The 27,283-nt window shown below is 40.6% G+C and overlaps 1 protein-coding gene and 1 long non-coding RNA gene across 2 annotated transcripts in view; one reads left to right on the top strand and one right to left on the bottom strand.

The window, feature by feature from the left end:
• Positions 1-12,292: 12,292 nt before the first annotated feature.
• Positions 12,293-27,283, bottom strand: part of vsig10 (V-set and immunoglobulin domain containing 10) — a 28,086-nt gene continuing 13,095 nt past the window's right edge. Inside the window, exons 6-9 of the mRNA XM_059988306.1 lie at positions 24,979-24,991; positions 23,908-24,044; positions 17,697-17,763; positions 12,293-12,956 (exon numbers count right to left, since the gene is read on the bottom strand). Coding sequence (XP_059844289.1) covers positions 17,699-17,763; positions 23,908-24,044; positions 24,979-24,991 — 215 coding nt within the window. The 3' untranslated portion in view covers positions 12,293-12,956; positions 17,697-17,698. The remainder of the gene's footprint in view (positions 12,957-17,696; positions 17,764-23,907; positions 24,045-24,978; positions 24,992-27,283) is intronic.
• On the top strand, positions 12,963-21,856 carry LOC132404217 (uncharacterized). Its single transcript, XR_009515471.1, has 3 exons — positions 12,963-14,973; positions 19,408-19,541; positions 20,295-21,856. It is a non-coding gene; the product is annotated as an uncharacterized LOC132404217 (long non-coding RNA).

The raw sequence follows: 27,283 nt of genomic DNA, 5'->3' as shown, positions 1-27,283 counted from the left end.
AAAGAATCACATTTTCTAGGGGAGTGGAGATGTGCAGTGGGAGCAGGTTGGTAGAGGACCAAAGTCCGGCAGAATTTTGTTGTCATGCCCATTCTCTCACACACTTTAACAATCAAACCAACAGTAACTTGGAGAAGAGCTTCTGAAAGCTGATGTGCAGAAGTGTCGTCCATGTACTGCAGCTGAATAACTGAGATTGGTTTAACCTTTATTCTGGAGTGCAGACTGTACTCTGGAACATTCGTCCGACCATTGTTTCCTCTTCGGGGACTAGTTGTTTTCCATGGTGGTGGTTCTACACTGAAGCCTTCCAGGAATGGCCCATTATTTTTGTGGCTCTATACCTGCTGTAGCCTTCTACTCTCCCCATTGAACGTTTGGCTTAATGACAACGAAAGGCGAGGTAGCCAAGAGATGAGGTTACAGATTGTGATGGATACAATTCAGGAGACAGTGCTGGGCCACAGCTCTTCATGGATGCCCAGCACTGACATGATGTGTTCTGAATCTACCATAGTCGCTTAGCGGCTAGCGTAACACTTTACAGATCCGGTGACACAAGTTCAATTCCCGCCACCGTCTGTAAAGAGTTTGTACATTCTCTCCATGACTCTATGGGTTTCCTCTGGGTGCCTCAGTTTCCCCCCCCCCCATATTCCAATGATGTATGGGTTAGTAGGTTAATTGCTCATGTAGATGTAATTGGGCAGCATGGACTTATTGGGATGGATGGGCCTGCTATCAAGTGTATCTCAAAATAAACAAATATCATCTTGCTGGAGACTGTCCTCCGTTGGAAGCTGAGACTTGGACTCCATAAGGACCAGTACCAGTACTTTCTGGTGCATGTAACTGTAAGGCATAGGTTGGTGAGGGAAGAGTTAAGATTTTTCTCATCACTTGCTGCACACCAGGTTAGTTAGCCACGTTCTTCCAGATTCAACCAGTGATGGTGTCATACGTGGCTGATGTAACATTAGATGTGTGTCTCCTTCAGAAACGTGACCGGCCATTCTACAAGCATATATTGCTGCTTTGTGAGTATTGAACAGGGTCAACTGCCTAGACAGTAAACACATGGAAATATTCCATCACTGCGACATCTCTAGTTTAATGAAGCACTTAGTTAGTTTACCTTATCTTCCAGATAGGCATTAATTCATGTTATCAGAAATGCTGACTAATGAAATTATGAAACTTAGACTCTGCCCCTGGAAATTTAGGTAACACATGGAGGTGTGCTCAAAGTCAGTGGATCATGCGGTTCAAGTGAAAGCAGAATAAAATAGACATTCGAGTCACCATATTTCTTGGCAAGCGACCTCTTTAAAGAACAAAAACAACCAATTTTATAACTACCCAGTATATTTCACTCTAATTCTGCGGGAGAAATCAGAACAGGCAAAAGTAGGGATGTACTTGTGTTGTATTAACATCAAGAGAAAATTGCACTCTATCAGTTAAAAGCAACCAGCCACATGTTATCAGTGCACAGTGAGACTACACCGAGATTGCTGGGAGAACCTCTACAGGCATGGGCAATTCATACCATTCAGAGAACTACAATCTGAGCTTCGCCATTGTTAGCCAGAAGGATGCCACATCTATACTTGTTGGAGATGTGAGGGGAGGTTGAAGCGGTGTCCGAAGACTGAGTCCACTCGAGGCTGGACATCTGTCGTGTGTGTGTGTGTATGAGAGAGAGAGAGAGAGAGAAGGGAATGGGGCTCGTTTCTGTTGCTTTGTTGTGTTCTGCTGAGCATTGTGGGCACATTATGCTGGCTTTGGGATGTGTGGTGACACTCGCATGCCCTCACCCTCGGATGTGTTGGTTGTTAACTCAAACAACACATTTCACTGTATGTTTTGACGTACATGTGACAAATGAACTTGAATCTTGAGAATGGAAAGCAGTCCCTTCATTTATATAACTCGCCGATGCAAATCCAGCTATCGTTCATGGAACTTACTGTACCTAGAGGAGAGGGGCTGCTAATAGTACACCCACCAGAATATATTCCAATAGCTTTCAAGCAATAACCTGGCGTCAAGTTGTAAGGACTAATTAAAGAGAGAAAGTAACCCCATTAGACATATTAACTGCTGGATATTAGTTGGGTACACACTGAGAAACTAAACTGTAAGTTCTGAATTTGCTGCGCCTAATTCCTCTTCTCCCCTCTTCCATTGGCAGAAATTACAAACACAGTGGAGCACACATTACCAGGAGCAAGGACAGCTTCTAACCCGCTGTCATAAGCTATCAAATGGTTCCCCAGAATGATAGGTGGATTCCTGACCTTACAATCTACCATGTTATTATCTTGCACTTGCATGCACTTTCCTTTTGCTGTTACATTTTATAACATAATGCAGCACAGGAACAGGCCCTTCGGCCCCTCATGTGGTGCTGAACCGATTAAATTAGTGACCAAATGGCCAACTAAACTAATCCCCTCTGCCTACACAATGCCCACATCCTTCCATTTGCCTCATATCCATGAGCCTGTCTAAATGTCTCTTAAAATTCCCTAATGTATCTGCCTCTACCTCCATCCCTGGCACCACATTCCAGGCACCCATCACTCTCCGGGTAAAAAACTTGCCCCTCACATCTCCTTTAAAATTACACCCTCTCACCTTAAATCAATGCCTTCTGTTATTAAACATTTCAACCTTGCGAAAAAGATACTGCATGTCTACTCTATCCATACCTCTCATAATCAGATCTCCTCAGCCTCCACCGATCCAGAGAAAACATCCCAAGTTTGTCCAACTTCTCTTTATAACTAATCCGGGCAGCATCCCAGTAAAACCTTTCTGCCCCCTCTCCAAAGCCTCAGCATCACTTCTGTGATGGGGTGGCCAGAACTCAGCAATACTCCAGATACGGACTGACTAGAGTTGTATAAAGCTGCAACACAACTTTCTGACTTTTGAACTCAATGCTTCAACAAATAAAAGCAAGCATGCCATAGCATTCTTAACCACCCTATCAACCTCTGTATCCACTTTCAGGGAGTTATGAATTTCCCTTTTGCCCTTAACTGTGTACTGTCTCTTTATGTTTGACCTACCAGGGTGCAACATTTCATATTTGGCCAGGTTAAACTCCATCTGCTATTTCTCTGCCCTTATCTGCAAATAATCTATATTTCACTGTATTCTTTGCCACTAATTTACGCTATCCACAACACTACTAATCTTCAGTCCTGACGAAGGGTCTCGGCCCGAAACGTCAACAGCACTTCTCCCTATAGATGCTGCCTGGCCTGCTGTGTTCCACCAGCATTTTGTGTGTGTTGCTTGAATTTCCAGCATCTGCAGATTTCCTCGTGTTTGATTACTAATCTTCATATTGTCTGTAAACTTACTGATCCTCCCATCTACATTTTCATCTAAGTCATTTATATACAAACGTACATTATAAACAGCAGAGGTCCCAGTAAAAATCCCTATGGAACACCACTAATCACAGACCTCCAGCTAGAACAAGTCCCTTTGACTACCATCTGCCTTCTATGTGCAAGCCAGTTCTGAATCCAAATGGCCAATTCAAAGTAAATTTATTATCAAACTACATATATGACACCATATGCAACCCTGAGATTAATTTTCTTGTGGACATACTCAATAAATCCAATAACAGTAATTGAATCAATGAAAGACTGCACCAACAGTGTGGACGACCAGTGTGCAAAAGACAACAAGCTGTGCAAATATAACAAGAATAAATAAATAAATAGATAGATAAATATCGAGAACATGAGATGAAGAATCCTTGAAAGTGAGTCCATAGGTTGTGGGAACAATTCAGTTATGGGGGGAAGTGAAGTTATCCATATTGGTTCAGAAGCCTAATAGTTGAGGGGTAATATCTGTTCCTGAACCTGGTGGTATGAATCCTGAGGCTCCAGTACCTTCTTCCTGATGGCAGCAGCAAGAAGAGAGCTTGACCTGGTTAGTGGGTGTCCCTGACGATGGATAGATTCACCATGGCTCCCATGCATCTTAATCTTCTGGATGAACCTCCCATAAGGAACCTTTTCAAATGCCTTACTAAAAACCATGTAGACAACATCCACAACTCTCATGTTGATCAATTACCTTCATGAAGAATCTCAATCAAGTTAGTAAGACATTACATACCCAGTACAAAGCCAAGCTGATGCTTCCTAATTAGGTCATGGCTTTCCAGATGTTCATAAGTCCTATTCCTAAGAACTCTTTCCAGTATTTTCCCTACCACTGATGTGAGATTCACCAGCCCATAGTTTACAGGATTATCTCTAGTTTCCTTCTTGGATAATGGAATAAAATTAGTTACTCACTCGCCCTCTGAGAGACACAAAGATGTTAGTCAAGCTCCAGTGATCTCTTCACCAGCCTCTCTCAATAATCTGGGGTATATTCCATCAGACCATGGGGACATCCACTTCAATGCTCTTTAAGAGTCTCAAGACCAGCTCCTCCTTTACTTTGAAATGTCCTAGTATATTAATACTTTCAGCACTGATCTCTCTATCCTCCCGATCCTTCTCTTTGGTAAGTACTGATCTGAAGTTCTCATTAAGGACCACATCCACATCCTTTACATCCAAGCGAATGTTCCCACTGTATACTTGAGTGGTTCCAACCTCTCCTTAGTTATCCTCTTATTCCTAATGTATGTTGAGAATGTCTTGGGATTCTTTTTAATCCCAGGGTAATTTTATAGCCTCTCCTGGCTTTCCTAATTCTCTTCTTGAGTTTTTTGTTTTCTGGTTTCTTTATAAACATCCAGGGCTTTGTTTGATTCTAGTTTCCTAAGCTCTACATACCTTTCCCTTTTTAATTGAAATCCGAGGTTCTCTTACATCGCCATTCTTGTCTTTCCTTCTGACTGGAACATACCTGTCCTGTACACTGTGCAGTTGGGTCTTCAAACACCCTCCACATGTCAGATGTGAACTTGCTCAGAAATAACTGTTCCCAGTTAACTCTTCTTTGTTCCTGCCTAATGCTCTTGTAATTTTCCCTGCTCCAGTTTGATACTCTCCTGCGAGGTCCATGCTTATCCCAATCTATAGCTACAAGGGTTGATTGATAAGTTAGTGGCCTAAGGTAGAAGGAGTCAGTTTTAGAAAACCTAGCACATTTATTTTTCAACATTATCCCCTCCTACATTTACACACTTAGTCCAGCGGTCGTGGAGCATACGGATCTTGGACCTCCAGAAAGTGTCCACAGCAGGGGTGATTGATGTAACAAGAGCTGTATAACTCATCTCGTTCTACCCTAGAGCACAAACTTATCAATCACCCATCTGTGGACACTTTCTGGAGCTCCAAGATCCATATGCTCCACAACCACTGGACTAAGTGTGCAAATGTAGGGGGGCCTATGCCAAAAAATAAATGCGCTAGGTTTTCTAAAAATGACTCCTTCTACCTTAGGCCGCAAACTTATCAATCACCCCTCGTATTTTAAAGTTTTATGAATTCTGGTCACTGATCCCTAACTGCTCACTCACTGAAAGATTGGTAACCTGGTCAGCTTATTACCCAGATCCAGTACAACCCCTCCTCTTGTTGGATGATCTACATATTGACTTAAGAAACTCATGGATGCACCTCACAAAGTCTGCCCCATCTACACCATTTGCACCAAGGTTCCAGTTTATATTAGGGAAGTTGAAATTCCTCATGACAACAACCCTATTGTTTTTATACCTTTCCTTAATCTGCCTGCCTCTCTGGTCCTCAATGTCCCGGTGGCTACTTGGGGTCTGTACTCCAATCCCATCAGATTGATTGCATCACCCCTATTTTGAGTTTGACTCGTATAGACTCTGTGTACGAGCCTTCCATTATGTCCACTCTGAGTGCAGCTGTGATATTGTCCCTGATTAGTAGTGCAACTCTCCTCTCTCCTTTTACCTCCTTCAAACACATCAACACCCTGGGACATTAAACACCCATTCCTTTCCCTCTCTCAACCAAGTCTCTGGAATGGCCACAAACTCACTGATCCATGATGTAAGTGCACCACCTGTACTCATTAAAATACACAGACTTCAAAATTGTCTTCCCTATCATATTTATTATTTTGCTCCTGTTTGTTTTTACCGATACTTACATTAACCTTCTTCTGCATCCCTTCACTTTCTGACCTGGTTCCCACCCCCCTGCCAAAACACTCCTGAGTAGCACTAGCAAACTTCCCAGCCAGGAAATTGGCACCTCTCCAGTTTAGGTGCAAACCTGCCCCCTGCACCAGTTCCTCGGCCACTCAATCATCTGATCCAACATCCTGTTTCTGCCCTGACTAGCACAAGGGACCAGGAATAATCTAGAGATTACTACCTTGGAAGTCCAGCTCTCTCACCTCTTTCTTAACTCCCCATATTCTCTTTGCCCCCTTTCTACCCATGTCATTAGTGCCAACATGCAGTAATCTGCACTCTGTTACCTTGGTCCATTTCAATGCACTGTGTAAGGATTTGATCTGTGTGCAAGACAAAATATTTATTGAATCTTAGTACCTGTGACAATCATAAATCAATTGCAATCCCAATGGAGTCTGAAGAGGAATCACAATCGAATGAAGTCAACAGATGCTGTTTGAATAGGGCAAGAATTTTAATCAGGTTGGAAGCAAAGAACAGGCTCTGCCATGTGAATGAACTGAGGAGAGATGAGGTTTCATCCATTTTAGAATACCTTCAGTAGATATTGCTGGAGAACAAAACCATTTGCTAATGTTTACATAGCACCAGAGGACTTCCAATAAAGAGTGGAGCCTCCACTTAAAAATCTCATAGGATGAAGTGGAAAAATAGAACTTAATTTGAATAAGTAATCAGAGTTCAAAATGAAGGTAGTGTCTTCCAGGGATAAATTGATTACCAGAGGTGGATTGAAGCCAGATTCAACAAAAGTTGAGGCAACGAAGATGCCAAGCTCCGCAGATATCACAAGATTTCAACACTTTCTGGGGTTTGTCATCTTTGTCAGCAAGTTATTGACCGACTTGAGTGAGATGTATGCTCCAATTCAAGAAATGAGGAAGTACTGATTGGTGAGCAGTACACACCCAGTCCTGGAGGATCTCAACAGGTCAGGCCACAGCTTTGGAGGGAAATAAACAGCTGAAGTTCCTGGACTGCAAAGGAAGGGGTAAGAACCCAGAATAAGAAGGTGGGGGAATGGGTGGAGTACAAGCTGTGAGGTGATAGGCAACGCTCCCTCTAACTTGTAATGACCAGTGTGTGCCGAAATCTTGTGCTGTGCAATGTTTTGCCCAGTGACAACAACCTGTGTGCACTGAATTTGATATATAGAGGTATTCATTATAACAGCTAGCAACACACTGTCAATAACAACTTTGATCTGCTCTGGGTTTCATCGTTTTCGCTCTCGTTCATCACAAAACGTTCATGGCTAGTCTGTAGCAGGTAATTGAAGGATTTTCTCTCCAGTGTTTTTGCACCATATTTGATTTGCTTGCTAAATGACACTCTAAAAAGTGTCAAGTTTCCAAAGACCACTCCACTTCTTCCCAGTTGCAAATTCCCTAGCAACTTTTGTATCACGATAATACACGTAGGGAACACCAGTTTCTGTATTGGACAGAAATATTCCTTGCAGTTGCATGTTCCTAACCTCATGAGCTTTCAGTGTAGCAGCTTCTACTGTTTAATTAAGCCATCCACTTTAAATAAACTAGCAGTTCTTTGCACTTCATGGTCTTTGCTTCTTTGGAATTCGACACAGTGAATCGATAATTTCTTCAATAAAAGCAGTATAAATAAGCTAGTTCTAAAATGTGCAGACAAACCATCACCAACTCCATGTCGTCAACACTGTCTACATCAGAAACTGGAAAAGGAAATGTGATTGTGAAATATACTTGCCTCTGAGGTATAGGGTGACAACCCTTTGTGCATAGTTTAAATTCCTTTGTGCACTAGCAGCAAAAGATGTGTGCACGACACGCAAACATTAAGATGGAACGTTGGTGATAGGTGAGACCAGATGAGGGGGTAGGTTGGTGGGTAGGGGAGGGGAGGGGGGATGTGAGAAGCTGGGAAGTGAAGTGAATCAAACCATGGGTGGTCACAGGATAGCCTGTCTTGCCATGCTTTGGTGATGAGAAGGAGTTATTCAGAAAGGGATCTTGGAGTGATGATCTTTCAGGAGGGCCAGTCAGCTATGTGAAAAGATGAATTATGTACAAATTGAGAAGCAGATATTTGCTGTAATCTACCTTTCACCAGTGCAAGAGAGGAGATCTATGTACATACTTGATGGTTTTTGCTTTTAAGCTTCTCTAAAGAACACCAAATAGTTTAATAGGATCACAGAAATGTATCATTCCATAATGTGCTCTTACAGCCCACCTTGTTCATGCTGACGACCAACATTAATCCTAATTATCCCCAATTGGCCCATATCCCTCAACTCCTTTCTCATCCATCCAAATGCCTTTTAATTACTGTAATTGCACCTGGCACAACTTCCTCATTCTAAAAATTCACCACCTTATGTGAAAAACTTACCCCCTCACATCTCCTGTACATTTCTCTCGCTCACCTTCAGCTGATGTCCTCTGGTTCTAGACACCCTTGCATTTGGAGAAAGACTCTCATCATCTATCCTATCTAAGCACCTTATAAATAGGTCACCCTTGGCCTCCTACATCCCAGTGAAACTAAATCTCTCCTTTTAACTAAACCATTCTGGACAACATCCCGGTGAATCTCTTCTTCACCCCTCTTTCCTGCAGTGTGAGGATCTAGTTCCTTAAGGGTTGTCATAGCTGGGAGGTAGCAAGGATGAGTTCCCACTATTAAATGCTCCCATTGGCAAATGTATCAAATAGCCTCTGACAACCAAGTCCAGTTCCTGGCCTTCATGGGTGGCTTTGCTACTAAGCCAGTGGAACTGCTTCTACTGACAGAAGGGGCAAAGGAGGGTTACTTGTGCCTTAAAACCATTCACTTTGAGCAGATGGGGCTCGTCAGCTGTTGTCGTCAGCTCATCTGGGAGAAGGATAACTCTGATCTCAAACCTCCACTGCCTTGCCGTTATACCCACTCATGAGGAAGGCTTTGGGAATAAACCTTCAGGGAAAAATCCAGAGCTGGAGTCCCTACCGCAGTCCTACATCGAGTTCAATGGTGACTCCTGTGATGCCGCTAGTGCTAAACTATATTGGTCTCTGACTTTTCTTTGGATTCATCAGCTGCGTGGAAATGGGGATCCAGCTGCATGGGCTACAGTTGCTCTCCACATCATACTGCTCAGGATCACGTATCACAGAAACGGCTAGGACACAACGTCATCCATGGTTGACCTTGACCAATGGAGGGCCTCTAGAGAACCTGGACTGTAATTAACGAGTTGCAGAAAAAAGCTGTACAACATGAGGATTTGTTACCATCTGCAACCAAGACAAGTACATTATCAACCTTGGTTAAGTTTGCCTCAAGAGCACAAGGAATGCTCCTTGATAAAAACAACATGGTCCAGTTCCTCAACTATTGAGACCAAGGAGCACACCAGAATATCAGATTTGATGGATGCCTGATGTGAGTGATTTAGACAGAATGCAGAGGGACAAGGCATGAGGTTGAAACTGTTCTCAGGTTGTGTTTCCATGTGAGAGATGAAGTGGGTATTTAAAGTGACATGACCTTTAAAGATAAAGTACTTGCACCCAAGCCACAACAGTCATTGACTTCACAGAACAATGAAGAAGCATTCACTGGCCAGTATAAGAACGGCAAGATGAACAGTTACATAGAGTAATTCAAAACCTGCAGTCCTCTAGAATTTAACCAACTAAATAACATGCTTCACTCTCACAGAATCTCAAGACATAGCCTGGGTATCGGACACATCAGATTTGATTTACAGCAAGGAAATTCTGAGAATAGTGGACTATTCTTCAAATTTCTGGGAGGCAGATTCCTTGGAAAATACCCATTCATCATGGTATCCTTGAGTTACTAATCATAGATAATGGCTTACAATTCACAACAGAAAAATTTGTGAGGTTCTCGAAGGACTGGCAATCAGATTACTGGACATCACCCCATTTTCCACAGATGACGAATAGGTAGAGAACATTGGGAAGGTGGTCAATGGACTGTAGTTGAAGGGTCACTCATCACAGACATGCCTTTCTCTGTAATACTCCAACCCAAGGGACGGTGAAATGTTTTGTGCTGAGATTTGAGTAGGCTAACTGGTTTCTACTCCCAACAAAAGACCATAAGATAGAGGAGCAGAATTAGGCCATTCAGCCCATCGATTCTGCTCCACCATTCAATTATGGCGGATTTATTTTCCCTCTCAACCCGATTCTCCTGCCTTCACTTAACACCCTTAGTAAGGGGAGAAAGACTGCCAGAACGGTAAGTGTGAGAGTGCAGGTGGCAACTCAGTCAGTCACATTTCCACAATAGAGGCACCATTAAGAATGGTGACAACAAAACCCACAACGACTAATACCAAATTACGGCATAAGAGAGCAGTGATGCAACGTGCATTGCACCACAGTTCATAAGTTCATGACAGGGCATCCCAAATTGGAGAAATGGGTGCTGCCTCACAGAGACCAAGCTGCTTGATGTGGGGATACCTCAGCCACACTACTGACCTGCAGGGGTCAGGTACCACTGTTCCACAATTGGCCCTGGGAAAGCTCCAACCAGTTAGGGCCAAATCTGGAAAGACAGGTCTTGAACTCAAGTACCTGGAGGATGACATGACCACATACACAATAGCTGGCAGATATTTTTTGTGTTTGTTTTCCCTTATTGAAAGGATATTGATATACTACCACCCTATTTTAATTGATGGGCACTGAAGCCCACCTTCTGGTACGAGAAGCAGCCTTGCAGAAGCATTGCTTCCAAACAGTATTGGATCATTGATTTATCAACTAACTGAAGCCAGAATATGATGACTAGTGGGATTCCCTGTCTTTATCTGATCTTGTATTGTGTAACTTTAGAAGCCTGGGATCAATTTGTATCATTTCAATACAAGTCTGTCCAACAGTAAACAGTATTACTGGGTGCCACTGGTAGTTGGGACAGGATATTCCCAGAAATCGTGAGGAATGCTGATTAAAAACATACAGTTCTAGAACAAAAGCAATGTAAAGCGCTGGCTGGATTCATCTTCAGGGTGGCTCCCACTCTTGGCATATCCCCACATTAGTGTAAAGGACTTTAGCACCAATGGGTTTATACAGGTTTTAGTCATGCTGAAAATTCAATAGGGGAGATGGGCTGATACACAATCATATATCAACTGCTAAGGAGGTATCACTAGCCTATTTCAGAAGGGAGTTAAGGGACAAACATTTAGTTGTAGGCATGCCAGCCCAAAGAATAGAATTGATAAGGAATCCTGAAAAATGTTTTGCTGAGCAAAATTCATAAACCAAAAAAACTAAGCAACTTACATTGGTATTTTGATAGTGTATTCCTATATGTATTATTTGGTACTGTGTACAAAGACTAAAACACACTAGAATAATGAGTGGCATAAATTATTCACTAATAGGTAGAGAATTGCCCAAGTTAGATGGACTTTTACATCACGGTTAACACCACTAATATTATCATTTTATTCCAGGTTACTTAAATTACTTGAATTGAAATTCTTCAAAGTATAGTTAGATTTGAATGCCCTAGATTAACAAACCAAAAATTTGGATCACTATCTTGCATTTTCCCCCTAATTCTCAGAAATTGTTTCAACCACAAAAAATAACATACTCTTCTTTAAAATGTCACTTACTTTCAATGGTTCAATGGCTCCACTTAATATCAGAGAACATTTACAATATACAACCTGAAATTCTTACTCTCCGCAGATATCCAACAAAGACAGACCCCAAAGAAAGAATGACAGGGAAAACGTTAGAACCCCGTAGTCCCCCTCCCCCCACCTGCATCAGCCAAAGGTATCAGCCTCACTGTCACCCACCGTACATGGAATAGCAAAGCCCCCAAAACGACCATGATCCTGAAGTTTTCTAACTTTTTCTGTTCACCAATCTTGAACGACCTGTCCTTACTTACTTACAGCTTTCTTACTGTCCTTAAAAACACTTTAATATATACTCATTTGTCCAAGGTTATTTTCACCCTGTAATACCTCCCTTTTTGACTGATCCACCAACACTTCCAAACTGCCGAGGAATGCTTCTTCTGTGTTAAATCAGCTATAAAGCTGATTATATATTACAAATTATATATATATATATTTTCTTTTTATGAAAACTGCTGTTTTGTATAAGGAATTTTTATTCCGTAGAACATTAGCACATAATACAGGTTTTGTTTATAAAAAAGACATCAGCTAAGCTACACAAATAGTAAAACCACTTAAAATAAACACGATATTTGTCTTTGCGTATTAATATAAAATGATTCCTATTTGCATAAATAATTCAATCACTGAACAAAACCAAGATGAATAGAATCATTTTAACAGTTAATTATAATGTACAATTTTACAAAAAGATTCTTCTTTGAAAATGCTCAGAAATATTTTGTAGAGTTTACAAATAGACACTCAAGAGTTGAATACAGAGCATTATTTTATAAAACGCGACAAACAAGGCACTTTTAAACTAAATTATTTGTAAGCCAAAAGGTTATTACCAGACAGATACAGCAAACTCACTAGACCTACTTTTCATACTTAAATCCTGAGCATAAATTGTATTGATTTTTGTGGCAGTCTATATTCTGGTGTTTAAAAGCAGTTCCTAACATTTTTGTGTCATCAGTTTCAGTGTATCTAAAAAAAAGGGCTGTACAATAACATTAAATTAATTGTATCCATACAATACATTGGCTCAATCAGAGCTCACTGGAAATCCCCAACACAGCACACTTCTCCACAGATTTACGCAAAAAAAATTGCACCAAAGCAATCATATTTCCCCTGGTCCTAAAAAAAAAGAACAAACATTAATTATTTGGCAGCTGCCCAAGAGAAGACTACATTGGTTACAGCAAAGTTGGCTGAAATCACAAGCATTTTCATGTGAGATCATTTATATTGGCCTATCAGACAAAGCAAGTACATTCTCATTTCTTGTATAATACATATTATTGTTACCTAAAGTAAGCAACTTATTTCCATGCTTCTGAGAAACAAAGTGGTTCTGAATAAGAATCCACTTCCCCAAAAGTCTCTGTAGCACCTTTAGCACCACGGCGCAGTTGGGCAGCTCGGGCCAACACCGGAGACAACAAGAACTCTTATTGAAATAAATTATTTGGTAAAAAAAAACAAGTAAAGGGTTATATATGCAGCCATAATTCTAATTATATTGGATCTATGTCTATTCAGTAGATACTCAAGAAAAATATTTGCATAACAAAAATAGTGTACAGATATCAGAAATTTCAATATATGTCAGTGAAATGTAAATAGTCTCTCGGTTACTATTATTAAATACCAAAACACCAACAGAGAACAATAACCACCCATTCAAATCTAACAATTACATTTACAACATCCCAAAGAAATTAATTCTATCCTTGCACATTTGAGAAGAACCATTTAGTAGTATGCGTATCTGACAGCTCACAAAAGGAACTACTAGATATGGTTTAATCTCTGAATAATAGGCATAATATTTAGATTAGAAATTAACATTTACCAAAATGGGCTGAATAAGCAATTCAATAAATGCAATTTTTTCCCCCTAATTAGAGAAAATCCAGCCATTGGCAAAAGAGAATTTGATCGATTTGTCTTTGATCCATGCTAATGTTTATGGTTACAACTTAGGTGCCTGAATTATTCAATTTGGTGGCATCCGTCGGTCTCGACAGACCATGGATCTGCGCCTGGAGTTTCCAGGGCGCAGGCCTGGGCAGGGTTATATGGGAGACCGGCAGTTGCCCAAGCTGCAGGCTTTCCCCTCTCCACGCCACCAATGTTGTCCAAGGGAAGGGCACTAGGACCCAAGCAGCTTGGCACCGGTGACGTCGCAGAGCAATGTGTTGTTAAGTGCCTTGCTCAAGGACACAAACAGGCTGCCTCAGCTGAGGCTCGAACCAGTGACCTTCAGGTTACTAGTCTGATGCTTTGCCCACACGCCAACACATAATTATTCAATTACAAATAACGAAAGAACATTCCATCTTAATGTAGAAAACTCTTGAGTAGAAAATGGAAAATGTTAATTCTTTAATAATGACAACCTTATTCTTATTGCTAGTAATGTTTAGTTAGTCATAGGAGTTCTATTTACTGGTTTCGCAGACATGGAGAGGCCACAGCCAGTTCAGATTAAAGATCTTGACCTGAAATGTTGACTATCCATTTCCCTGCACAGAATCTGCCTGACCGACTGAATTTCTCCAGCAGTTTGCCCCAAAAGGTGTTTTGTTCACTGACAGCAACAACAGATCACTCAGCATCAAGATGCTGAGAGACACATTTTGACTAACGATCGAAAAGTATTGGTTTCAGACAGAGATTCCTGAAAAGAACAGGACACACAGGTAAAGAAAAGTTTCTTTATTTTCTGTAATAGATTAACAACCAAATGAATTAACAGTGCAGACAGGGGAGTGATTCTTTTTAGAAAAAATGTTATTGCCGTTAACCTGAAACAACGCTCAGATTGAAGAAAAAAGCTAGCAGTTCTGTGTTAAGTTCATTACTTAGCAGAAATCCAGAACTTTCTCACAGATGATCGCCATTTTTAGTCTGACAGAGGATTCCTTGTGGGCCAGTAGTGAAGCAACTTGTACACTTGTACAGGAACATGGATGGGAAAGAGAGGGATGAGAGGGATACGGGCCAAATGTGAGCAAATAGGACCAACTTAGATGAGCACCTTGGTTGGCATGGATATGTTATGTCTTACAGTGTCTGAATCTGCAGTGCCAACAGCTTCATTCACTTCAACTGATGAAGTAACAGCCATGAGGAAGGGAGAAAACTTCAGGTAATTTATTTTAAAATAATCTACTTTATTTAAATATCTTCAGTTAATTTTAAATATTATATTTTAAGTTTTTCTATTGTGTAAAATATTTGAGTTCTTTAAAAACACTTTTAATTGATTTAAAAGCTTCTAATTGTTGCTCATACTGTTTGAGAGCAGCAACAGCTGGTTTAGCACAGGAACTTGGTTTAACTACCTATGCACAAATTTACATTCAAAAGGCTGGTTATATCAAGCTGACTTCAGAGTCCAAGGTACATTTTAGAACAGCATTAGCTTGATATGCCACTCCAAGAAAGTGCCAGGATGCAGTGAGAAATTAGATACTGAGTGTAGAATAAAATAAGGCAATTAAAGCACTTTCGTCAAAACTGATTTTGCCCTGGGAAAACTTTGAACTAGACAGTACTTGAATGATTGAAGGATGAGGTGTGGTGGATTTTCCCTACCCGTAGCATTTAAGGAACCTCAGAAAATAAATTTGGCCGTATTGAAAATCAACAGCCTGCTGCCAGTCACCGGAAGAAAGATCAAGGTGTGAGGTAACATTTCATGTGGCAGAGGATTTATAGCTGGAATGGCTGGGGTTTAAGAAGTTCAATGACCATCCATTGCCAACTAAAAACTGGAAAGCTTCGGCCAATTGGATATCCTTTTAGACAAATGTTAAAAATACCCTGAAGCAAATTTTCTGGAAAAGGAAGCTAAAGGCAATGTGATAGAGGGCTTCAAAATCATAATTGGTAGACATAGAAGACAAGTTTCTGTCTTCTGGAGTGTCCAATGTAATGGCCACTATAAAACAAAGAATTCAGGAGAAACTTTTTACCCTGAGAACAGCCAGAATGTGGAACCTGCTACCTCTATGCAGCAGGTTCACTTTCAAACACTCTTTTAAACACAGGTCTCAGAATTATTTTTATTTGCAGTTTTTCTTCTTTAGTCATTGACGTTTATCAGTCTTTGTTTCTGTACAATTTTTCATAAAATTCTATTCATTGCATTTCTTTTTTCCTGTAAACACCTGTAAGAAAATGAATCTCAAGGTAGCATATGGTAACATATACAGTACTGTGCAAAAGTCTTAGGCACAGTACTGTACATAGTTAGATACAAGTTTACTTTGAACTTTACAGCAATTGAAACAAGTAACATGAACATACTTGAGTGAATGCTAATTGAATACAAGAAGCAGAAGAAACAAAAGGGATAATTAATGTAATTGGATGAACTGGAGTTGGCAGAATATTAACACTGGGGGCAAAATAGTGCCCTAGCAATGGAAGCTAAAGTAAATAAAGGACATACCAAGTCTTTAAAAATTTCAAATATGTCAATGGAGCCTTTTTTGCCCCTATTTATTTCTAGATGAGTATTTGTGGCAAACCAACATTTATTGCTCATCCCTAATTGCCCTCAACATGAGGTAATGAAGTGCTACATTGAACAGCTTTAAAGTTCTGGTTTTAACGCCAGTATCAGTGGAGATTCTTTTAGTCAACGAGGGGCTTGAATTGTAGAGAAACCTGCAGGTGATGATTATCTTGACGTTACTGTTCACAACTTCGAAGGTTTTGTCAGAGTTATCTCAGCAGGTGAGCACAGTGCATTTTGTGGATTCTACGTGCTGCAGCTGTCATGTTTCAGTGGAGGCAGAACTGTATGGTTAATGCTGGTGGCCTTGGCATCAGGTTGCATTGTTCTGTACTGTGTCAAATCTTTTGAGTGTCAGATCAATGTTCGCCCAGACAAATGGAACGTAAGCAACACACACAAAATGCTGGAGGAACTCAGCAGCATTTATGGAAAAGAGTACAGTCGACGTTTTGGGCCGAGACCCTTCAGCAGAACTGGAGAAATAAAGATGAAGGGTAGGCTTAAAGGGTGGGGGGGGGGGGGGGGGGGGAGGGCCTACCATGGAAAGTAAGCTACCATATTCCCAAGTTGTGCCTTGTACAGGAGAAAGGTTTCGAGATGAGTCAGTCACCCCAGAATACCCAGCCGTTGACTGGTTCTTTTAATCATAATACTAATGTGGCAGGGTTAATGATGAATGTCAGGATGAAGATGGAGCGTCCTGTGAATTAGTGAGATTCAATGTGAAGGTAGGTAATTAAGAGTCGCTGGCTGAAGATGGCCATTACCTTTAACACATGTAACATAAATAAATATTAAACCGTGAAACTGCAGACAATGCCTGAACTACAACCTTAATGAATGATATTCTAAGTGTTAAACTAAACTTTACTGTATTTACGGTTAATGGTTAACAGAATACTATGCTACTGAGTAACAAGATGATAATCATTTAAAATGCTCCTCTGATGGTTCCAAAATCCCGGTCCTGTCATGCTTAAAGTATGCAGGCAAAAACAACTCTATGTTACAATCTCAGGTACAATAGGAGTCCAATAATTCTCCCCAGCCAAGCAGGAAAAGAACATGTCTGACCATTGCATCCTCTCCAAAATATAAATCAGTTTTAACTGAGAAAAATTGGAGGGAGTGGAGGAAAATTTTACATAAGAATAATCTTGACGTTTATGTATTTAGTATTTTGCATGACCAAAATGAATCATTTACTTTTTTATCCTCCTCTGGTTGCCTGTCCTGCCCTTTTTGGGCTTGGTTCATCATTTAGGGATTTCACCGAAATAAAACTAAATGACTACACCAGTCACCAGAAATGACCTAGCATTTTACACCAGAAATAAATGATCTACCTTTAAGCGTCACTCTCGTTTCTTCCTTCATTTGGAAGCCGGTCATTATGAGTTTTTTGTTCGTTACCTGGGGGGAGAAAATTAAGAGATGTAAAGCAAAGTTTTGCCTGTCGTTATGGTTCCGCTGTTGTCCCCATCTCTGGTGCTGCAAAGAAACTTAAAAAAATAAGAGCACAATTTGGTCCTTTGAACCAGCCTGGTCCTCCAACTCAATACCATATTCCCACTCTCACCCCATGTAGCTCGAAGCCTACTGATCTAGGTATCTGTCTGCTTAAATATATTTGGTGATTTGGTTCTACCACACTATGAGATAGTAAATTCTACAGGCTGACTACCCTGAGTGAAGAAATTTCACCTCACCTCAGTCCAAAATTTCTTGCCCCATAACCCAAGAAAGACATGACTTCTCATTCAGAATACCCCAGACGGGGAAACATCCGCCGAACATTGAGGTGAAAAAAAAATCTAATGGAGGAGCTCAGTGGCTCAGGCAGAATCTGAGATGGGGTGGGGTGGGGGAGAAAGAGGGTTTATGTGAACACCCCATCATGTCACAGTTTTCACCAGTGTCAAAGACAGGAAGGCAGATTCAGGACTAAGCAAAATGGCTCCTCACACTAGATCATGGATGATCTACCCAAGCCCCTGCTCTCTTCTTTGCCTGTTCCCTACACCCTCAATTCCCTGTTCTCTCAAAACATTATCGATCCCACTTTATATAAACAGTGAGTTTGCCCCCACAACTCGCTGGCGGGGGAGAGGAGATTCACTAGCTGTGGTGAGAAGAAATCTCTACATACTATGTTTTGAATGATCAGCTCTTTACTGTGAGACTAAAGTTCTTTATTTGAGTCTCCCCCTATCTAAAGCACCTCAAAAATCTACCTTGCCATTCCCCCTAAGGATTGTGTACACTTCAATAAGATGAGCACTCATTCTTCTCAACTCCAAATAAACCCCAGACCGAACCTCTTTAGGCATTCTTGAAAGCACAGTCCTCTAGGAACTAACTGGTCACTCTCTTTTAGACAACCTCCAGTGTTGCTTCCCACTTCTATCAATCCACCTACGTTCTCTCTCCCATCACCATACATCTATCTACCAAGGTTTCCACCTGGCCTACAATCCCTATCCTTTCCTCTTCTGCCCCCATTTGCCCATCATCTTTCCCTTAACTTGCTCCACATATTAGCTTCCAGCTTCTGTTTCTACCTTTCCTTTACCCCTACTCCAACCTGACCCCCAACTCCTTCTTCCCATTGGTTTTCCCCTCTTTCTCACTTCTTCCACTCGTCACCCACCAGCCTCCATCTCTTTTCTACCCCTCTCTCAATTGGCTATATCTGACTGTCAATCCCTACCTCATCTCAATGTCTGGATTTCGGATGAAGAGCAAACCGGAAAAATTAAAGAAGGGAACTGCGGAGCATTGGATTTAAAGCGCAAAGAGGGATGGGCTTATGGATGTATGATATCTGCAGGGGGGAAATAATGGGCAAAAGGCATTTATTTCCTAGTTAATTCAACGTGGTGCATGGACTTGGCGGTTCTCTCTTGGTCCTGTTCCCCCCACCTGGGGCATCTCAGAGTCAAGTGGTTAAGGCTTTGGGCTGGCGATCTGAAGGTCGTTAGTTCGAGCCCCAGCCAAGGCAATGAGTGTGTCCTTGAGCAAGGCACTTAACCACACACTGCTCTTGCACATTTATAGCCCAGCGGCAGCGGTTGGTGCAGTACGGACAAGACAAGTGTCATCCATTCCACCTGCTGAGGGAGCTCTCCGTCATAATTCTGACAGAGGTGCACATTCCACCTCTGGCAGATGTCAGCTTGGCACTGGAGGAGGTGAGTACCGCGACCAGCAGTCAGGAGACTACCATTGTGGGAGACTTCAGCTAGGTAATAAATTAGACTTATCATCATTGATATATGTTGTTAAGTTTGTTGCTCTCTGGCAGCAAATGCCACCAATATGTCACCTACAAGAGCACAGGAGCCAAGACAATTGATTACTGTTATGTTATCAAGATGTACCATGCCATCCCATGCCCACACTTTAGCAAGTCCTCCACCTGGGTCTACTTCTACTGCCAGCATACAGGCAGAGTCTGAGGACTGCAGCACTAGTGGTGAAGATTGCAAGGGTATGGTCAAGGGAGGAGGAGGAGCACATACAAGATTGCTTTGAATCAGTGGACTGCACCATATTCAACAATTCATTTTCAGATCTGAATGAAAATGCCATAGTCATAGTTAACTTTAACAAGATATACATGAACAAATGCTTGCCTTCGAGAACACAATGAGTTTTCCCAACCCCAGATAAATCAGGTTATTTGCAGTCTGCTGGGGGCTGGATCGGTGGTATTCAAGGCTAGCAATTTAGTCCAGGTGTGAGAGTGGGAAGTCAGCTCCAAGTGGAGCTGGAGACAGAATTGGATGCAGGACAGCTGGGGCAAGATTTGCAAGCCATTACTTCCTTTAAGGCGAAACCTAAAGGCATAGATGGTAGTAATGGTCCACTCTCCGATGTGCTGAATGCTTTTTATTCAGTCTTTGAAAGGGAGAATAACATTACATCTGTGTGAATCCCCACAGCGTCTGGCAATCCTTCAGAGGCCAAAATCTGAGCATTCTTCAAGACAGTGAACCCTCGCAAGTTATCAGGCCCTGGCAATGTGTCTGGCTGGAGTATTCAAGGACATCTTCAATCTCTCTCTGCTGTGATCTAAGGTTCCCACTTGCTTCAAAAGGGAGGCAATCATTCAATCATCCAAGAAGAGCAGGGTGAGCAGATGCGATGACTATCACCAGGTAGCTCCTACATCTAGCGCAATGAAGTGCTTTGGGAGATTGATCGTGGCTGAGTGAACCCCTGCCTAAGCAAGAACCTGGACCTGCTGCAATTCACCTTTTGCTACAAAGCATCTACAATGGATGCAGTCTTACCGGCTCTCCACTATGTTCAAGCACCTATACAACTGGAAGACACCAGACCGGCTGCTGTTTACCGATTACAGACTGTTTTCAACAGCATCATCTCCTCACTACTAATAAAAAGATTCAAAACCTGGGACTCTGTATTCATTCTGCATCTGGACCCTCTACTTCCTCATTGGGAGACTATTTTTCCCAATATGGACCAGTAATAACATCTTCTTGTTGACTATCAACACAAATACACTTCAAGGATACACGCTCAGTCCACTGCTCTACTCTCTCTTCACTCAGGACTGTGGAGAAGCACAGCTCAAACATCATCTATAAATTTGCCCATGACACTGTTCTTGACAGAATCTCAGATGGTGGTGAGGCGGCTTACAGGAATGAGATTGATCAACTGGTTGACTGATGTTTCAGCAACAACCTCACACCGTGTCAGCAAGACTAAGGAAATGAGTGTGGGCTTCAGAAAGGGGAAGTCAGGAGAACACGAGTCCTCACTGGGTGAAAGGGTGAGCAGCTTCAAGTTCCTGGATGTCAACATCTCAGTGTATCCATCCTGGGCTCAACACATTAATGCATTCACAAAGAAGCAATACTCGTTGCTCTACTTCATTAGAAGTTGGAAGAGATTTGGTATTTCATGGAAGGCTCTTACAAATTTCTGTGATATTATGGTGGAGATCATATTGACTGGTTACATCACTGCCTGTTACAAATGCCAATGAACAGGATCACAAGAGGATGCAGAAGGTTATAGATTCAGCCATCTCCATCATGGCTCAACCATCCCCACCAATGAAGTCAACGTCAAGAGGTGGTATCTCAAGAAGGCAGCAACAATCAAGAAAAATACTTCAAGAAGGCACACTTACTTCTCATTGTTACCACTAGGGAAGAGGTACAGGAGCTTGAGGAGTCACACGCAACCTTTTAGGAACACCTTCTTCCTATCCACCAACAGCGGTGGCAAGGAAGCATAGAGGTTTAGCGTAACATTATTACAGAGCGCCAGCAAGCTGGTTTCAATTCTGCTGCTGCCTGTAAGGAGTTTGTATGTTCTTCCTGTGACCGTGTAGGTTTCCTCCCACGTGCCAGAGACTTACGGGTTAGTAGGTTAGTTGGTCACATGGGTGTAATTGGGAGGGGTTGCTACTGTGCTGTACCTCTAAATAAAAAAATAAAAAAGTTTTCTGAATGGTCCACAAACCAGTGAATACTGCAGCATTATTCATTTTTTGCAATATTTATTTTTGCAATTTATAGATTTTATGTCATTGCACTGTACTTCTGCCTCAAAACAAATCTACGCTAAATATCGGTATTAATAAATTTAACTATAAATCTGGAGTTTATTTTTTGATATATTTCAAATGCAGATTATATATAGTAGATGCAGATATAGTGTAAAACTCCAATAATTGGATATTTATGGCAGCGTACAGCTCGCAACTCTGGAGGTCGGAGTTCGGAGTTCAGTTTTGACGTCCTCTGTACCTCCCCGTGTGGAATGCGTGAGTTTCCTCTAGGTGCTCCAGTTCTTCCCCCCCACCCTGCAGTCCAGAGATATACCAGTTAGTAGGTTACTTGGTAAGTTGTGCTGTGATTAAGCTCGGGTTAAATCGTCCATTTCTGGAGACACGGCTCCCAGGGTTGGAAGGGCCTGTTCCGTTCTTAGTCTCGAAAGAAATAAATTTGGCACCCTCAGGACTTCAGTGTTGTCTGACTGAAAGCTGTGGCAGACTACTGGATCTAATTCCTATATATACCTCAACATAGTTTTAAATGAACCTTTTTCTTTTAAAAAATGTTAACTCAGTAGTGCAACAAATTTTCCAGTAAACCCATAAAGTTTACAGGGAGCATGGGAAATGGGGTTCAGATACTGAACTAAACCATTGGGATCCCCAAAGAACTAGACTGTAGATTTTTGGTGACTAATGGAAGAAGGCATTTACACATAAGAAATGTTTTCATTCACATCAAAATTAGGCATCTAAACATGGAAATAAAAGGTAAGGTCAACTTGATTATCATAATATAACCTAATAAGGGCATGTTTCTGCTTCACCAACATCAGACCTGATTTGCGTAGGCTTAGTAGATCACATAGCCGACTAAAAAAGTTTCTTGGAAAATAATCCCATTTTCACCAGAGGTCACAGTCTAAATAGGAGCCTGAATCAGCACACGGGCATGCAAGTGCATCTCTGAAGAATTAATTGACATCCTCAGGGTCAACACCATATGCCATGTTTTCCTGGAGCACATGGACTTCAAAATAAAGTGGACAGAGCAAGAGGTATAGGCACAGATGGACCTCTTGTGAAAGGTACACCAGAATGTTCCATGTCTCCTGAGATGGATGGTTGCTATGGGATAATAAAAAGGAGTAATAACATCTTCTCAAAATAATTAATCACTGCAGAAGTGCAGGGAGAGGTAACCGATCTGTTGAATCCAGACAGTCCTCAGATGTAATGTGGCGAGGAAGGACACATCTGCTGAGTATAAATGGTTTCCATAGAGATGTGATCATTAACAAAAGGTGAGTCTGCTTGAAACAGACTAGAAGGGGTCTCCAAGACACATTATGATCACACCAAGAATTTAATCTGCGAAGTGTCCGATCACACACTTCCTTCACTTCAGATTTGTTAAGAAATGACAACTGACACTTTGAACTTTGGGACTGTCGCACCTCATGTCTAAAATTGAGGATGTATGAAATGCTGTGTTTTGTGCAATTACGGAGGATGTGGAGAATATAACCTCAAGGTGAATGGCCCTTCTCTCTCCCCTCCAAAAAGCCAGAAGGCCTTTTGATCCTAATTACAGAATTATGCGAATTATCCTTTGGTTCCTCAACACGTGCTGATCAAAATTCGCAAATGAAAATCCTAGATTTACTGAATGTGGAAAATTTGGAATAAGTTCCCTCAGGCTGCTTCAGTTGCCTTCCAATATAACACTGGTTTAACAGACAGAACTGACTGACAACGCCTCAGTCACACATCAATCACACTTACATCACGATGAAAAGCAATGGATCCTCACCAAACCCTTAAGCTTAGAAAGGTCACGGAACAGAAAGACTTGATAAGAAAAAAGAAAAATCTTATGCTAACAATGTTCATATTAGATTTATTCCTCTAATTACACCAACCCAAATTAAGATCAGATAGTAGTATTGTGATTTAGTTATGCCACACACACACAGATATTCAATGAATGCCTTTCCCTATCATCCTGGTCAAAGATTACTTACCTTCAACAAAAGCATGACCATTTATTGACTGAACAGGTTGATGATTAACAACTGAGGTTATTCCAGATGAACCCTCATCTGCAAGATAGTCGTCTTCCTCCGAATCCACCAGAGTAAAAACATTTGAACCCGTTTGCCTGCGAATTTGGAAACATGGGGATCACAAAGCAAATTACCCACAGAAGACTGTTTTAGGTGTTAAACAAACTGATGTGGCAACAATGAATGCAAAAATTGTAATTAGATTACCAACATTATCACTCCACTTTTCTCCTTTTTCAATAATCCTAACATTACATTGAAGTTTAAACCACAAAGTTCTACAGTCACAAATGAATTTTGCACTCAACCACTTAATGGCTCAAGTACAGAAAGACAATGACCCAGTTTTAACAATCAGTGGAGAGGTATTCTTGGTCATGACAACTTGAATAAACTGTTCTTGCATATCTTGCTTTACTTTCCCTTTGAGTGATTAATTTCAGTCCCTTGTTCTGTTTCCGAAAATACATCAGCTCTGCACTGAAGTGTCCTTGAGTTTGCAAATGTTTCCCTTCTTCAGAAATATTTTTAAATCTTGCTGTTTGTCATATTTTAAAATATTGCTTTTTGTCACACACTTACTTGAATGTCAATAAATGCTAAAATCAAGTATCTAATCCCAGTCTGACCATCTAAAGTGTACACTAGACCAGAAAATCTTTACAGTAAAAACATTGTACTATTCAGTTAGTTACAGCAATCAGTTTGAACTAGTGATAGCAGTCAATTTACACATTCATTCTAAAAACCTTTCTTTGAGACAAAGTATTCTACCCTATCCAATTCTATTTATATGTTCATGTGAAGGAGCTGGAACAGACTGCCAAATAATGTACTTTTACTTTCATTTGATTATTCATTTCAAGCCATAATGGACTTATATATCACATTGAAATAACTAGTAGCCTAATGAAATGTAGATCTAAGCTAAATAAAAATAGCTATTCCATCTAGGGTTCAGCTCCCTCTAATGATTTAGCCAACAAGGTTGCAATGTTATTTATATAGATTTTAAAATATTTTACTTACCAAAAATGTCTTCCTGGAAAAAGATAAAAATAAAAGTGAACTGGTAGGTTTAGTGATGACAGAGTTGGTTAATATATCAATAATCCACAATATCCACAAAACTGATCAATAAACATCAAGACTTTTGCTTCAAAACCTCCTTGTGCAATTGGGTCCAAGATTTCCTCAGTTGCAGACCTCGGTCTGTTTGAATTGGCACCAACGTCTCCTCCAGGATCTCCATCAGCACAGGTGAACCACAAGGCTGTGTCCTTGGCCCTCTGCCCTGCTTGTTTTACACTTACAACTATGTGGCTAAGCACAACTCCAATGCCATATTTAAGTTTGCTGATGACACCACTGTCATAGACTGAATCAAAGGTGGTGATGAATCAGCATAAGGAAGGGAGATTGAAAATCTGGCTGTGGGGTACCATAACAACAATCTCTTACTCAATGTGAGCTGATTATTGACTTCGGGGGAGGAAGCAAGAGGGTCAGAGGTGAAGAAAGTCAGCAACTTTAAATACTTTGGTGTTATTATGTTGAAGGATCTGTTCTACATCCAGCACACAAATGCAATTACAAAGAAAGCATGGCAGCATCTTTACTTCCTTAGAAGTTTGTGTAGTGTCCACACGACATTTAAAATGCTGACAAATTTCTATAGACGTGTGTGGAGAGTATATTCGCTGGCTGCATCACCAATGTATGGAATCACCGAGGCTCTTGAATGGAAAATCCTTCAAAAGTAATGGACACATCCCAGAATATTAAGGGCAAACCCACCTCACCACTGAACACATCTACACAGAGTGTTATTGCAGGAAAGCAGCATCCATCATCAGGGACTCTCCCCACCTAGAACATGCTCTCTTCTTGCTGCTGCCATCAGGAAGGAGGGACAGGGGCCTCAGGACTCACACCATCAGATTCTGGAACAGTTATTACTCCTTGACCATCAAGATCTTGAACTAAAGGGGATAACTTCACTTGCTCTATTATTGAGAAGTCTGCACAACCTATGGACTTTCAGGGACTCTTTATCTCATATCCTTGATATTTATTGCTTATTGATTTTTATATTATTATTTATTTATTTTTCTCTTTGCAGTTCTTTGCACACTGGCTGAACTCCCAAGATGGTGTTGTCTTTCACAGATTCTATTATGGTTATTATTCTATTATGGATTTATCGAGTATGCTGATAAGAAAGTGTATACAGTGACATATACGTACTTTGATAATAAATTTACTTTGATCTTTGAAGACAATTCCATGCATCGTGCAGCAATCTTATTAGAGTAATTGTAAACATCAATACTGTACTATGTGATTTTACTTTTTTATATCCAGGATATAAATACTGTCCAGGTTGAAGCAATAGCTGATAAATCAACCTAGTGAAATGCCTAACATTGTGATACAAGTGCAAAAATTTGTTCTTAGTAAAAATAAAGGAACTGCTTTCTATGCACATGGGAGAAGTCACAGCAACATTGTGTTGACTGTTAAATTAATTACTGAAGACCTAATAAAATTGATAATTTTAATAGAACACTAGAGTAGATCATTGCAAAACTTCCAACAGATTCTTGGATGATACTGTTTCTTTAAACTTTCTAATTGATTTTATGTATTGAATAAAATTGGCAATACTGTTAAGCCTTTATTGTTCTTCACTGGTTCAACTGGACTTGATTTTGCAAAATAGGGAGGAGAGATTTATAAGAAGCTATTCTGCCAAATACTTTGACTGACGAAATACTAATAGCAGTTGCAAAGCAGAGCTGACAAACTTTGCAAATTAAACTCACACAGTGATGGCAATTCTTACTGTAGATTAATAAGACCCCAGAAAGATCACTGTCAAACTGGAGAAGAAGTCTTGCTGCCACAACAGTTTATTTTTTTTAAATTCACAAATACTGATGATTTAAGTGAATGTAATAATTCAACTTATTTTGCATATTGATAACATATTTAACAAAATATAACTTAATTGAAGTGCTTTGTCTTTGTATTGAATATTACTGCATGATGCTTTAAATACTTTAATGCCCTAAACTGCTGACATAATTATTTCACTTCACACTGTTAGGCACAATAGCATCAATGAACTTATAAAGCACAAGTACAAACTTTCTATTAGGAAAAGTCCACCTGCTGTGCTAACTGAGAAGCTTACTTACCAAACAGCATCACTAGAGGATTAAAATTATACATGTTTTACTTCTGTTCCTCAAGTGTAAAGATAGAAATTCTATTAAATTAAATTCAAAAACAAGCTTCCAGCTCAACAATTACTCTGTCACAAAGCACAGAA

Source organism: Hypanus sabinus, chromosome 13, assembly GCF_030144855.1.
Source record: "Hypanus sabinus isolate sHypSab1 chromosome 13, sHypSab1.hap1, whole genome shotgun sequence".
NCBI lineage: Eukaryota > Metazoa > Chordata > Chondrichthyes > Myliobatiformes > Dasyatidae > Hypanus > Hypanus sabinus.
This window is presented reverse-complemented; position numbering and strand designations above follow the sequence as displayed.